This window comes from Ziziphus jujuba, chromosome 10 (genome assembly GCF_031755915.1).
Source record: "Ziziphus jujuba cultivar Dongzao chromosome 10, ASM3175591v1".
NCBI lineage: Eukaryota > Viridiplantae > Streptophyta > Magnoliopsida > Rosales > Rhamnaceae > Ziziphus > Ziziphus jujuba.
Genome location: NC_083388.1, coordinates 12,554,623 through 12,569,838, shown reverse-complemented (window position 1 = coordinate 12,569,838; position 15,216 = coordinate 12,554,623). Strand labels below are relative to the sequence as shown.

At 31.8% G+C, this 15,216-nt stretch overlaps 1 protein-coding gene across 2 annotated transcripts; it reads left to right on the top strand.

The window, feature by feature from the left end:
• Window positions 1–68: 68 nt before the first annotated feature.
• LOC107405216 (probable dolichyl pyrophosphate Glc1Man9GlcNAc2 alpha-1,3-glucosyltransferase) lies at window positions 69–4,673 on the top strand. 2 transcript variants are annotated; one of them, XM_016012244.4, is made up of 5 exons: window positions 69–187; window positions 1,027–1,752; window positions 2,100–2,306; window positions 2,895–3,132; window positions 4,093–4,673. In XM_016012244.4, exons 2-5 carry the CDS (start codon window positions 1,030–1,032, stop codon window positions 4,497–4,499), a joined length of 1,575 nt encoding a protein of 524 aa, XP_015867730.3. In that variant the 5' UTR covers window positions 69–187; window positions 1,027–1,029; the 3' UTR covers window positions 4,500–4,673. The 2 variants fall into 2 exon arrangements, with proteins under 2 accessions (XP_015867730.3, XP_015867729.3); XM_016012243.4 differs by having other exon boundaries at window positions 156–341.
• Window positions 4,674–15,216: the final 10,543 nt, after the last annotated feature.

Here is a 15,216-nt window from a genome sequence, read left to right as displayed (position 1 = left end):
TAAATAATTTTTATTATTTTTTAATTTTTAATTTATAAAGTGGTTATTTCCCAAAAAATCCCTTATTACAAAACTCTTGTATTTGACCTAAAATAAATGTAAAAACGAACCTGGGAACAATTTTGCTTTCTTTCTTTTTCTTTCTTTTTCCCACTTGGGCACTTCAACAACGCACTTCTTGGACGCGGTGAGTTTTTTTTGTTTTGGTGAAACGTCTCCGGTGAGCCTGGTTAACTGTTAGCTTGTGTAAAGATTTATGATAGGGAGCTCCATCAGCTCACCTCTATCGCTCTTTTCTCTCACTTGCATCCGTGCTAGATCTGCATTTTGGCATTCACTAGGTATCTGGCTCTATTTATCCCTCTTCATCTCTCATGCTTTGCACCTCCATTTCTTAGAAATTTACTTCTTTTCTTATTTCTCTCTCTCTTTCTTCTTGCTTTTCCCCTTTCACTTAATCGGGCTAGCTTTGTGCATTTGTTTTTATTTTATTTATTTATTTTTATCAAACTTTGAAAGAAATTAAAAAAAATTGTTTCTGTAAAGCTTTTTTCAATCCACCATAGATTTTTCTTCAAGTTATTGTTTGTTTTAATTTGAGGGCTATCTATCTTGAGTTTGACAGCTTTTTCTTGCTCATAATCTGTTTGAAAAAATTTGTAAGTTAGGAAGAAGAAAATCTGGTAGCTATTTAAAAAATAAATTAAATGGGATTTGGGGCCGGATATGGGGATCCCCTGATTAAAAAGAACTTAAATTGTTATTTGAAAAGTCCCAACTCATCACGTCTATGAATTTGCTACTTGTCTTTTGTATTCTTTATTGTCTCTGTTCTCTTTCTCTTTCTTTTTTTTTTTTTGGGGGTAATAAGCACTGATATAGTTTGCATGCTATTAAACTGAGCTGTCAATTAATATGACTACTAAAATTTATTTACAAATTAGAGAACCGTAAATCCAAAAGCTGTGTAAGCTGCGTAACCATATATTTGTATTGAAATTTAATTTTGTACGCGTCTCTATGCAGAATATGAAGGTGCAGAATTCTTGTTGGTGCTCGCTTTGGTGGTCATTTGCCATAGCAGCCTGCGTAAAGCTACTTCTTATCCCATCGTACCACAGTACAGATTTTGAGGTCCATCGTCACTGGCTCGCTCTTACCCACTCTCTCCCTCTTTCTCAATGGTACTTCGATGAGACTAGCCCTTGGACCCTTGATTATCCACCCTTCTTTGCTCACTTTGAACACTTCCTTTCTGTTTTCGCGAACCTTATCGACCCTCAAATTGTTCACCTTCAGAAGGGCCTAAATTACAGCCCAAATACAGTAGTTTATTTCCAAAGAATCACAGTGATCTTATCTGATTTATCTCTTTTATATGGGACTTATAGATTGACACGAAATTTGGACTCAGGAAGGCGAAATCTGATTCAGGTTTTGGTTATTTGGTCTCCAATGCTTGTGATTGTGGACCATCTGCATTTTCAGTACAATGGATTTCTCCTTGGTATTCTATTGATTTCTCTTTCATTTCTGGGGGAAGGAAGGGATTTGATAGGTGGGTTTGCTTTTGCGGTTCTATTGTGCTTTAAACATTTGTTTGCTGTGGCTGCACCTGTTTACTTTGTGTACTTGTTGAGGCATTATTGTTGGCGGGGATTGGTCAGGGGTTTTGGGCGGCTTTTGATTATGGGAGCGGTCGTTGCAGCAGTTTTTGCAGCAGCATATGGGCCATTTGTATATCAGGGGCAGGTAATTATCACTTGTTCTAACGTCTGCGACATAATCATTCTATAGTGGTCTTGATCTTGCCTCGATCTGCAGTGATTATGCATATTATATTGCACAATACAAAACATGAATGAGAGAATTTAGTTAGCTAGACTGTTACCAAATTGGATTTGTAAGCATGATGCCCAATGGTCTATTTCAATTATTCCAAAATGGCAGTTAGAACAATTGGCCTGCATCTTACCCTCTTTTTTTTTTTTTTTTTTTTTTTTGTGTCTCCCCAGTTACCTATATTAGTAGTTTTTACATGATGGATGAGTCCCAACTATTTTTTATTGTGTGTTAATTTTCTAACCCTAACTTTGCAGATACATCAAGTCCTCAGTCGCATGTTTCCATTTGGCAGGGGACTATGTCATGCATATTGGGCACCAAATTTTTGGGTGTTTTATATTTTATTAGACAAAGGGCTTGCTTTCTTGCTTAGAAACCTTGGGTTTAACATTCGCGCACCGGCAGCTTCATTCACTGGTGGACTGGTTGGGGATTCCTCACCTTTCTCCGTTCTACCTCAGGTAATTATCTACTGCATTAACTTGAATAAGGTACATAGTTTTGTATCATTATCATCTCACATGTTGCTTTTACTAAAAGTCGTTTGATAAACTAAAAACTGTTTGGCATCACTTTTATGTTGCATAGACAAGTTGGGTTGATTACACCAGCACTTTATCATTGTTTTGTACTATTATTAGACTGACACAAGAGCGAACCTTTTTTAGTTTAAATTAACTATAAATTTCTGGATGGTTCTTGTACTATCATCTTCAACAAATCTAAAGCAGCAGATAATTGGTTGACACTGTTCTTTTAGTGTTTCACCACTTGGCCTTACTTCAGTTGCAGCTGTAATTATTTTAACTTGTATCTAAACATTTCAGCTTGCATGATGCATCACATCTTTCTTTCAGTTTTAACTTGTATTTAAACATTTCAGCTTGCATGATGCATCACATCTTTCTTTCAGTTCTTTAAGTACTAGATATTGGTTCTTGTCAATTTCCTGTGTAGTTATTGATTTCACTTTTAAGATGAATCTCTCGTTCATGCGTAACTATTTTGCTTATACCAACTTGAGACCTAAACTTATTTTCGAATGACAGATCACTCCCATTACAACCTTTATTATGGTTTTGCTTGCCTTATCTCCTTGTCTTATTAAGGCTTGCAAGGATCCACGTCCAGGGATGATTACTAGATGGGTAGCTTATGCCTACATGTGTGGATTCTTATTTGGATGGCATGTACATGAGAAGGCATCACTGCATTTTGTGATTCCCCTTGCCATTGTTGCAGTGCAGAGTCTGGAAGATGCTAGGCACTACTTCATTCTATCAATAGGTATAGTTTCTGTGCTCATATCATTTCTTATTGAGTTCCTGTTGGTTTAGTTGGGAGACTTAGTTCCCAAAAGTTATTTTTCTTCAAAGTCAATTGATATGAGTGTCACACTTTCTGGATGTTGCAAATACCATTCACTGCTTGATTTTTTTTTTTTTTTCTTGTTTTGATTTGCATAACATTTTTCTTGAAGTGGGACTTCGACACTTTTTGTTCCAGAAATTTTAATGAGAAGCATTGTTTAATTTCCATAGTTATGTCCAAATAGTAATGATCATAGAAAAGTTCCATAGTTATGTCCAAATAGTAATGATAATAGAAAAGTTCCATAGTTATGTCCGAATTGTACTGATAATGGATAAAAATTTCCTTGTTGCATTATTTGAGTGAACTATCATAGTTAACTGAGCTATAACCCTGTCCTCCACCTTCCTGAACAAGAAAATAGTTGTGTGGTTTTAATGGTACATACTAAGAAGAATGAGGAGTCGGTCATCATGTGTTCTTAGAATGTGATTTGGCCTATTTCTTATGAAGTATACTGTAATGCATGGCAAGTATTTTCAGTTCTTAGAATGTAATTTGGCCTATTTATTATGAAGTATATTGTAATGGCAGTGGTATTTTCAGTTCTTTTATCAGTGTATGATCTTTGTAAGGAAGTGTGTGTTGACCAGTTGTTGTCAGCTGACAATTTTTTCCTTATAAGGCTAAGAAATAAAGTACTGATTAGACAAAGACCTGAAGAGCAATTTAATTCCTGAACATTCTCTTTTTTTCTGTTTTCTTCTAACATCTTTTACCAATAGATCGATATACTCATTTTCTCTTCCATATCTAGTTATTCTTGTTCTTCTTGATGCTTGCTGCCATCCTCTCGTATGGCCCTTCCAATACAATTTGCAGGCAAGGTTTCCATTTATCGACTAATTTGTTTTATAATTTCCATTTGCCTTGCAGTATCCTGCTATTCGTTGTTCCCGCTTCTATTTGAAGCCCAAGAATACCCACTTAAAATGCTATTGCTGCTACTGCACTCCATTCTAATGTGGTTAGGTTTCTCTGCACAATTCAATGATATTGGTGTAGCAGTTAAAGCCACTTCATACAGAAAGAAAAGCGACAGTTTCAGTGAAGATGGCCAGAAAGCAGGGTTCGACATTGGTTGGGTTGGCAAGAGTTATCTGGTTGGTCTTGTTATTGTGGAGATATGGGGTCAGTTTTTGCACCCTCTCATTCTTGGTGATAAGCTTCCTTTTCTACCTCTTATATTGATCTCAGTATATTGTGCGATAGGGGTCTTGTACTCTTGGATTTGGCAGTTAAGATGTATAATTAGATCAGAACCATTTATCCATAATTTCTGAGCGGATTTTTGACAAACAAAATCAATTTGCTGCTTTTTTATTATTATTATTTTTACGAAAATTATAAACAAGTACTATTGACCAAAATAAAAAATTACAAAAGAAAAAAGGCTGTAGTACAACATGGATATTAATATAAGAGGAAATTTAATAAAACCGTTATTATTATTATTATTTTTTTTTCTTTTCTAATCTTCGGGATGTGGTATCCGTTTATGTTAGCAAGTAAATGCAGGACTATCTTGAGAGGATCAAACTGCTGGAGCATTGAACCTGGTGGAGAATATATATATATATATATATATATATATTTTGGCCTCTTCAATTGCATATAAAATGTCTAAAAATTGTGAAAGACCTAACATATTATCAGTTTAACTTGACAAACCATGTGAAGAAGGAATTTTTTGAGCAGACGTTTTGTTTGATTGTGAGCCCTTTCTTTCTTTCTTATTTTTTTCTTTCATCAGTTTGTACCAAATATAGTTCCTCAAATGGGTAAATGAATTTTTGAAGTCTACTTCATGACATTGCAATCTTTGATCATTTGGTGTGGAAACATCTTGGAAAGGTTATGCTGCCATGTAGTCTTCCTCTTTCTTTTTATTCAAGTCTCTATATTCTTGAATTAACAAGATATCAGTGGTACCAAAAAGAAAAAAAAATTGGTGGAAATAAGCAAGAGGAAAATGCTTATGTGGGCAAGAATGCTTCGCATGGTTTAAGCATGGGGGTTTTATTAATATTTAAAAGAATAAAAGTTCATTGCTTGTTTTTATCGTGTGGATATATTAAAAAACGACAGTTTTTTAAAAAAATATCATCAATATTCGTGTTTGTATGATAATATTAATGATAATTTTTTAAAAAATCATCATTTTTGTGAACGTCCGATAAAATATTTTGAACGTCTACAGTAGACAAACTCTTTAAAAGAAAATGAACTTTAGGAATTTCTTATACATTCCTGTGCAAATTCTGCTCACTATGTCCGTAAAAAAGCGTAGAGATTATTACAGATTTTCATTTTAACTCGACTACATGCTCATTTCCTAGCTTGTTATATGTACCAAAAGGAAACTTGGAATCATCTTGGCACGTCCATGCTTGTTGGCAGTTTTTTGTACTTCACAATAATTGCTTCTAAAATTTTGTCTTTAACCATATTTTTTTTTTTTTTAAGCAATTGACTCGGAATACTTGCTACCATACTTTCTGCAGCATGTTTAAAATAAAGTACAGTGCGTACTTTGGAGATTTAGTATAGATAGTCTCATTATAATCTTTCACGGACCCACCAGAGCAAATTCTATGTGAGGAATAGTTGATTCCACCGTCATTTGGCTTACAAACTCTCTCAACTGAATTGTGCGTCATCCATTAATAAATCTATGAACCCCTTTTACCAAAAGAAAGAAAAAAAAAAATTTCCATGAACTCCTAAAAATTCATCAATTCTAAATTGAATACATTTTTTTTAAGTTTCATTTGATGGCCCTCGCTTAATACCAGTCGCAGAGCCGGAAATTATTTTCAGAGAGGTACCACTATGTTTTGTAATAGCACTTTTCTTTTCTTTGCTTTTTTTCTTTTCTTCTTTTTTATTTTATTTTTTTATTTTTTTATTTTTAAGATGTATCTGATATATATATATATATATACACACACATAACATTTTCTTTTTTCTATAGTGTAGCTTAGCCCAACAAATTAGAGTTTTTAATAAATTGAATAGGTTTCAATTTTTTCTCTAATTCTACGTTTTAAGAACAGTATGATTTTAATATTTTGATAATGATTTAACATTCACAATAAATATATTCCAAATTTACATAAAAATAAAAATAAAAACATAATCCTCCCTTGAAGCAAAAAAAAAATATATATATATACACACACACACACACACACATATATATATATATATATATTAGATTACTTTAGAAATTAATGTTATAAATAAATTGGAAACTTGAAAAACTAACAATAAAACTAGTAATTAAAATGACGAATTGGTATCTCTATAATTAAAGCAACATAAAATAGTAATTAAATAAATATAAATTTTTAAATAGGTATAGGTTTTTGGTTTAATTATATAATTTAATTGTATTAAATTATTGTAATTTTAAATATCATTATTTTAAAAATTTATAGTTAACTATGATACTGTTAACAACGAGCCAAAAAGTATTATAACTAATATTTAATAATTATGATTATAAATAATTAAGAAATAGAATAAAAAAATAAGATAAATGTGAAAACTAACAAAAAGTAGAAAAGAAAATAAAAGTAAGAAGGAAGAAAAAACTATAAAACTGAATTTGAGATGTAGGAGTAAAATGAGAGCGGCAGACGTCAACATATGGCTGTTTCACTATATATATATATATATATATATATTTTAAAACAAAATATTAAAAAAGAAAAAGAAAAGAGAATTGACGGCTGGGTATTGCTATATGAGGGTAGTAACATTTTGCCCGGTTAGCTATATAATTTTTTTCTTTTGCCAAAAAAAAAAAGAAAAAAAAAAAGGCTATTACATTTGGTCTCATAAACTACAAAATCCCTTGCATTGCATCACGAATTATTATTTTCCTGTTAGTTTAGAGATCATGCACTTTTTTCCTAATAAGTTTGTGAAAATTAGGCATACTAAATGTCAAAAAATAAAATAAAATTCAATAAAACAATTTCTAAACAAAATTACTTGGTTGTATTGTATATATTTATTTTCTTTAAATTCATTAGTCAAAATATGTAATTAGTGTTTCTGATAAGAAAATAACGTCCATATATAATGTGAAAGATTTTGTAGTATAGTGGACAAAGTGCAAAAAGTAATATGTTTGTTAAAGCATAAAATGTGCCAACTTACCAAAAAAATAAAATAAAAATAATAATAAAAAGAATAAAATGCGGTGAACAATTTTAATATTGACGAAACAGGTAGTTCCAATGGTAGAGCATCTCTATTTGTGCCTATAAAAGTATAAGTTTGAATCATAGAAATGGAAGATTTTGAATAGTTTGTAAATTATATTAATTATTCAAAAAAAAATTAATATTGTAAGAAACTTCTTAAGCAATTTACAGAGAAAGACTTGGCATAGGAAAAAAAATAAAAGGATTAATAAAAATTAATATATGTTAAAGATTCTAAAAGAATCTCCATTAAAAATGTAGATTATGTAAATAAAGGTTAATCTAGGTTGCTGTAGAATATGAAAGAATCAGCAAAAGTTTTATTAAAGTAACCATCAACTTTTCTGACAATCTAATTATGTTTATCAAATTAAAATTTGAGTGCTTGATAAAAAAAATATATATTAAACTGTTTTAATTATATGTAATAACCAAAATAGATATGAATGATTATTTATTTATGCATATATTATTATTATGTAGAAATAAGTAAAAAGGAATTTTATTATTAGTTGAAAGATATAATAGTATTTTTTTTATTTTAAAATTTTGATTATGCTAGAAGAAGAATCTAAAAAGCTTTCCCTAGCTGCTTCTCATATTCTAGCTTTTAAAATTGGTAAATTATTAAAGAATCTAAAATCTATAGGTTCACCAAATACTAAATTTAATAAAAAAAAAATTCTACTATAAGCTGAAAATAAGAGTTTAAAAATAACATCAAATGCACATTAATAATCATAAATATTTTTTGTGTACAATTCACTTTGAAAACAATTTTACAATTGATTATATATTTATGCTGCTTGGATTTAAACAACGTTTTTTTTTATTCCATATTAAAACCAATCTACATGTTATAAAGATGGCAACAGTTCCACTCCATTCTTTATTTATAGAGAAGGGCAGCTGGGCAAGGATCTCCCTTTTTTGTTCCATTTCCATTTAAATTGTTTAAAATTCTAATGTTCTAAAATTTTAAATTTTGCCATCTTTGAAGCTTGAAAGAAAGCCTACACTATTGAAGGAGATTGGGTTCCCCGTTGTTTAAGTATGGAAACTCTAAGGTTAACCTAGAACTCCTCATTTTCTAGATAGGACAAATCTAGAAACAAACAAACTCAATTTTAGGATGCCATCAGGAGCTAGTAAAGCCTCTATCTCCATGGGGCTCTAGGTCAACCTTAGAGCTTCCATACATAAACAATCAAGAACCCAATCTGTGCCAAAACTAGAAGTTTGCAGCAATCCATTCATGCTTTATCCCTAGAGTCTATGGAACTCACAGTATTGAAAGAAGTTGTTCTTCTGAAGAGACATCTATTGATGAGACATTATAATTGATTTAGCCTTAAAAAGATTGTCAACAAAATGTGGAGGATCCAGCAGACAGTCTCCATTAAGAGGGTCAATGAGAAGGAAAACATTTACAAGTTTCGCTTTGCTAGTATGGAGGACAGACACTTTGTTTTCAATGAGAGGCCATGCTCTTTCAATGGAGTACACTTGATTTTAAAGGAACAGTAGTAAAATCTGATGGTGGAAGTTATCTGCTTCTTAACAACCATCTTCTTTTTGTAAATCCATGGCCTACCCTTGATTTTACTACATCTAGACAACATTGAAAGTATAGGAAGACAAACAGGACAAGTACATCTTGAATCCCTGAACAAAAGAGCCATAGTTGTAAACTGCTTTACCAGAGTATGGGTGGACATTACGGTAGTAGATCATTTACCAATGGGGTTCTTTCAAGAAAAAGAGAATGGTGAGGAGAAATGGATTCAGTTCAAGCTTGAGTAACTTTCAAACTTTTGTTATTGATATGGGTTGATTGATCACGTTACAGGACGATGTAGTTTTGGAGAAACAACAAACATATCCATAAAGTATGGAGCCTTGAGCTCAGCTTTACGATTTGTGGGTTAGAAAGGACAACATAGAAACTTTATCATTCATCAACCTATTGAAAAATGATACCATCAAAAGAGGGTTTAGCTATTGTAGTGAACCCTAGTTTGAAGAGCAAAGCATTGGAGATAAGGATGACAATTTATATGCTTTTAATAATACTTTAGAATTTCTTTGAATTTTACTCTAGAAGGACATTGGTTAGAGTCAAATGATACTTTTAAAGAGTGGTTATCAAAGGTATTAGAGAATAAAATATGGACGAATCTCAACTATCTATTTGGGTCTCTGAGATCACGTGGGCTATGTTTTTTATCCAAAGTCAAGTAAACACTCAATTGCTTTCAGTAGGAACAGAGATTTTAGCTTGGCTAGTACCAGGCCCATCAACTTTGATACTAATGCAGGACTCAAAGGATCATGAAAATGGACCTAGGCTTGTTATTAGTAAGAAAAGAATGACTTAATTAGTCTTGAATGTGTTAACCATAAGAGCCTCCAAAGGGCCAGGATCTTATAGGTTTTAACTTGAATTTAAATCTGAGCCCTGATGACTTAATATAAAGTACTGGTGCTCTGTTTATAAAGTTGAAGAATCCAGAAGCTCTATACCTACACCTGGAAATGTATAAAAAAAAAGAAGAGAGATTTCTCTGAGGAAGCATGAAAGTAGAAGAAACAAGTTTAAAGTAGGGAGCTCATCTAGGCATGGTAAAAACTTTGATCTCAATAGAGCTTAATATTGGAAATTAATTAGGATTTTTATTTGGCCAGAGAGATGGGCAGGGACAAGCCCCTCCAGCCTTCCATTTTTCAAAATTTATTTCATGAAATTGTAGAGGGTTAGATACAGGAGAGAACTTTTTTGTACTAAAAGGTTTGGTCAAACAATCTTAGAGGATGAAAAAGGGCTTTTAGAAGGTTTAATGATGATGTGAACAAATAATATCAATTTGAAATTGGTTTGGAAAGGGGAGTGAAGAATATACTATGAAGTCATGGAGGAGAGAGGAAACAAATGAAAAATAGTAGGTTGTCATGGAACATCCTATCTCAAAGAAAAACTTAATTTCTAGTCGGAGCTCATAAAATTTCTTAAAGGGGATAATCAACTATGGCTCCTTTTTGGAGACTTGAATGAGGTTATTAACAAGAGTGAAAAAGTGGAGGAAGAGGAATTTGCGAATCTAGATCATTTTTAATAGATTTCCTTTTTGACGTGGTTGGAGTGGACCTAGGATTTATTGGAGGACATTTCACATGGGAAAGTAAGCACCAAGGAACATTTTCATAAAGGAAAGACTTGATAAGGTAGTTGTTAGCCACAAATGGGTAGTTTCTCATCAGTTAGTAGAGGTCAAGCATTTAGCCATGGAACAATCAGATCACTACCATATTCTCATATGTATGAATAGGAAAGAAGCAAGAGGAGTAAGTACGTTCCAAAAGTCCTCAAAATTTGGAATAAAAGCTTTTTTGATTTTACACATCACAAAATCAGAGACCTAAAGGATGAACTAAAGATAGTCCAGACCTAATCCTCACCTAATAGAAGTAATTTAATGAAATCAAAGAAGAAACTTATATTACATAGGGCAAAGAATGAATATTTTCTTATGCAAAAAGCTAGGGAAGGTTGGTTGCAAAATTATTCCCTTTTCCATTCAAGCTTAGTTGTTCGGAGGAGGAGAAACAAAATCAATGTGATTAATGATGGTGATTAGTGCTTGAAGGATAGGAATCTTATTAGTAGCTAATTTTTGAGAAATTTTGGATCTTTTTAAGTCGGAGGACCCCAAAATACCTCATGGACTAGAAGGATTGTTCCAAGCATAATAAATGATGAAAATCAGGATTTGCTAAGAATTCACATAGGAAAGGAGATAAAAGAAGTGGTGAAGGTGCGGAGCTTGCATTACTACAACACATTATTTTTTATGGCATGTCAAAAATGCTATAAAAGACATGATTGTATTTTTAGAAATGTCATAACAGCCATGCTATAAAAAAAGAGGACCATAAAATCATATTTTGTTATAACATTTTTGAAATATCATATTAAATGCTATAAATAACTATTTAATAGCATGTTATTGTATTTGATACGTTATGTTAAGTACATTATTTTAAATTATGACATTTTAAAATGCTACTAAAGTTATACCATATTGACATTTAATTAGCTAGTGACAATCATTACAAATGTCATGAATATGAATACAATATTTATGGTTTTACGTTATTTTATTAGGGCTCTAATTACAAGCCAAAGGTATGAATATTTATTATTTATTATTTATTATTTATTATGTATATATTTTTACTCATTTCACTTTCCTCCTTTGTGAAATTTCTCCATCTTAATTTCTTGTTTTATTTTGAAACTAATTTAGAGAGGATAAATTATTATCAGTTATGAAAGTTTAAAATTAGTGTGGGCTCATTTGTATTTATTTATATCTTATTCACCTTAGTTACTAATTATTTAGTTTATGACATTTTGTATTAAATTGACACTAAAATAAACGTCACTATATTAGGATTTTCTTATATAGTAATTCAATTTAATAGCAACTGTAAATGCAATGTTAAGTATATTTTATAGTATTTCAAAATGCTATTTACGTATAATCATAAAATTCTATTAAAAATTAAAATTTTATCTAACACATTTTAACCTATAAAAATTTTATTAAAATGCTATTGTTTTATATTATTAATAATAATTATATGCTATAAAATCTCATATTTGTTGTAGTGCATCCATCTAAAGCCCTAGGCGAGATGGATATCCAAGACTTTTCTAGAGAATATATTGGAATATTATTTGTTCTCAACTAACCAATTTTGTAAGGAATGTTTTGTACCAGAGCCAGAGGATGAACTAATCTTTCATTATCTTAATACCAAAGTCATAGTCGGCAAATGATTTTAAACAGTTCCGACTGATCAGCTTATTCAACTTCACATACAAGGTGGTCTCAAGAATTATAGTAAAGAGGCTAAAGAAGATTCTTCCAAAATTGATATCTCCAAACCAGGTTGCTTTTGTGGAAGGGAGGTGGATTGTTGAGACCATTGTCGTCCAAAAGCTTATCCACAAGATAAAGAGACATAAAGGGAGGAATGGCTTAATGTGGTGGAAATCAATATGCAAAAGGCTTACGACATATTAGATTGGAATTAAGTGATGAGGACTTTAGAGGCATGGGGATTTTCCCTAGATTTTACACATCTAATTCTTAGTAGTTTAAGTTTAGTGAGTTATACAATGCTTATTAATGGAAGCAAAATTGGGGAGGTCAGTCCTTCTAGGAGCCTTCACCCGGGAGACCTTTTATCCCCATAACACTTCATATCATGTGCAGATATTTTTTGAGAATTCTTTCTTAGGATGAAAGTAAGCAAGATTTAAATGGGATTAAGATATGTAGAGAAGCATTTGTAATTTCACATATGCTATATGTAGATGATGTATTGGTAGCATGCTGAGCAGATATAAAGAATGCATCAACTTTAAGGGAATGCTTGAACACATTTTCTCAAATCTAGTATTCTTTATTCAAAGAACATGCTGGAAAGGGTCAGAATGGCAATTAAGTCAATTATAGGATTCCAAAAGATGAACCCTATCACTATCTACTTAGGCTTTATTGGTGATGAGCAGGAACAAATCCAAGGAGTGGTAGGTTGTTATCAAAGGTATGAAAAGCGACCTGGATAAAATTTGTGGCCTAAGCAATTTCCATTTACTCTATGGAAACTTTCAGATTACCTATTGGAATGTGTGACTAGTTGATTCTCTTATTAGGAAATTTTGGTCAGGAACAAAACCACGAAGCAATAGGTTTTTGGCCCTTAAAGCTTGGGATTCTTTGCATCAGCCAAAGGAGTATAGTGGCTTAGGTTTTAGATTATTTAAAGACATAAACAAAGTGTACTTTCAAAGCTAGGATGGAAGAATGTTGGTAGGGAAGAATGCCTTTGGATTATTCTAATGAAAGCCAATTATATGAAGAGCAATTCTTTTTTTAATCATTCTGTTAAGCAAGGAGACTCGGCTGTGTGGAAATGAATTATGAGAACTAAGGAGTCTATTAGGAAAGGTTCTTGTTAAAGGATAAGAGATAAGACTTCGATTGATTCCTAGACTGATTCGTGGATACCATGGATCTAACTTAATCACCTACTGAGTGACTCAAAAGTTTTATTTCAAAATATTAAGACTATAGCATATTTGGAAGATCAAAATCAGGAGGATTGAGATTTCCAAGTCTTACATGGGATATGTTCTCAAGAAGAATTTCTACTTGTTACTAGATTGAATGGCCAATGGTTCCTTGAAAGATAAGCTTATATGGTTTGGCTATAATGAGTAGGAAATTTTCAGTGAAATGCAATTACCTTAACTGATATAGGCACAAGTTCAACCAAAATCCTAGGGAGATACGAAGTAAATTGTGATGGTGTAAGACTTATGAAAGACTTAAATTCTTTCTCTTGAGGGCTATTTCTAGGGCTCTTCCTACCTAAAAGTTGTAAATTGTGCGGTTTTGAAGAAAAAATCAGTCTAACATTTGCTCTTATAATGTCCCCTTATAAAGGCAATAGCTTTCGGAAGCAAATGGGGCATAAGATTAGAAAGCTTTCAATCTTTAAGCTTTTTACAAGTAGTATTTCAATGCATTGAACTATCCAACATCGTTTTTTTTTTTTTTTCTTTTTAGGGGTGGCAGGGGTATGGGTGGGTGGGAGTTTAAAAGGATAAGGATTTTGCTATTATTTTTTGGGGATCTCCCTTTCACACAAGTTGGAACCTGAGAAATAAGAGAATTTATGAATGATTTGTTAAGTTAGAGCGAGTAATTTTCATCTTTGAGATAAACATGAAAGATTTCAGCTTTGGTATTGGCAACTTAGACCCTTTTCCATCTAAATCAAACTTATCCAAGAGGAGATTTTATACTTCCCCGTGCAAGGGATGGTTGAAAATTAACATGGAAATGACAGTTAAAGGTGGCAATTCGGCTTTAGCCATAATTATGAGAAATAGTTGTAGGGAGCTAGTTTTGTTTAAATCTGTCATCTTGACAGAGTATTTTTTCCAGAAGTAACTAAAGCTAAAGCTCTGGTTTAGGCTTCGAAGTTAGCTTCTAGTTTCTCGTGGGACAATGTTATTTGGAGTAGTGATGAATGATATTAAGGCTCCAAAAGAACCTTTCAAACAAGGAATGACAATGAAATTCTTTTGTTCAGTTCAAGGCATGCTGACAAATCTTAGAAAATTGTATTGGAAACTCATGACACTAATACACTAGCTGATCAGGTTGCCAAGTGCTCTCTTCGTTGTAATTCTATGTTTCATTTTGTTGTTTCTTCATTTAAGCATGGATCTTCCCTTATCTATGCTTAATATTTAGTTGGGGATTTGGAGTCTTTGTAACCCTATTTTGAGAGGTCTTTCTTTGTGCTATTAACACAGTATGTTTATCAGAAAAAGATTAAATTTTAAAATAATATATTAAAATGTCATAATATTATTTCTTCATTTTTTAAATAAAAAATAGAAATTATAATAATAATGAATAAAAATAAAATTTTTATTATATATATGCATAGAGGAAAATGATTATATTTACTATGTCATCTTGTCATTTCGATTTGACGGGGATAGGGTGGGTCTATTAAAAAATTATGTTTATATTAAAAAAAAAAAAAGACGAAAAGAAAAATGATACATTGAGCATTTAACAGGCGTTAGGAAAAGAAAGAGCTGGAAACGTATTAATAGTACACACACACACACACACACACACACACACACACACATATATATATATATATATATTATATTTCTTATCAGTTTATTTGAATG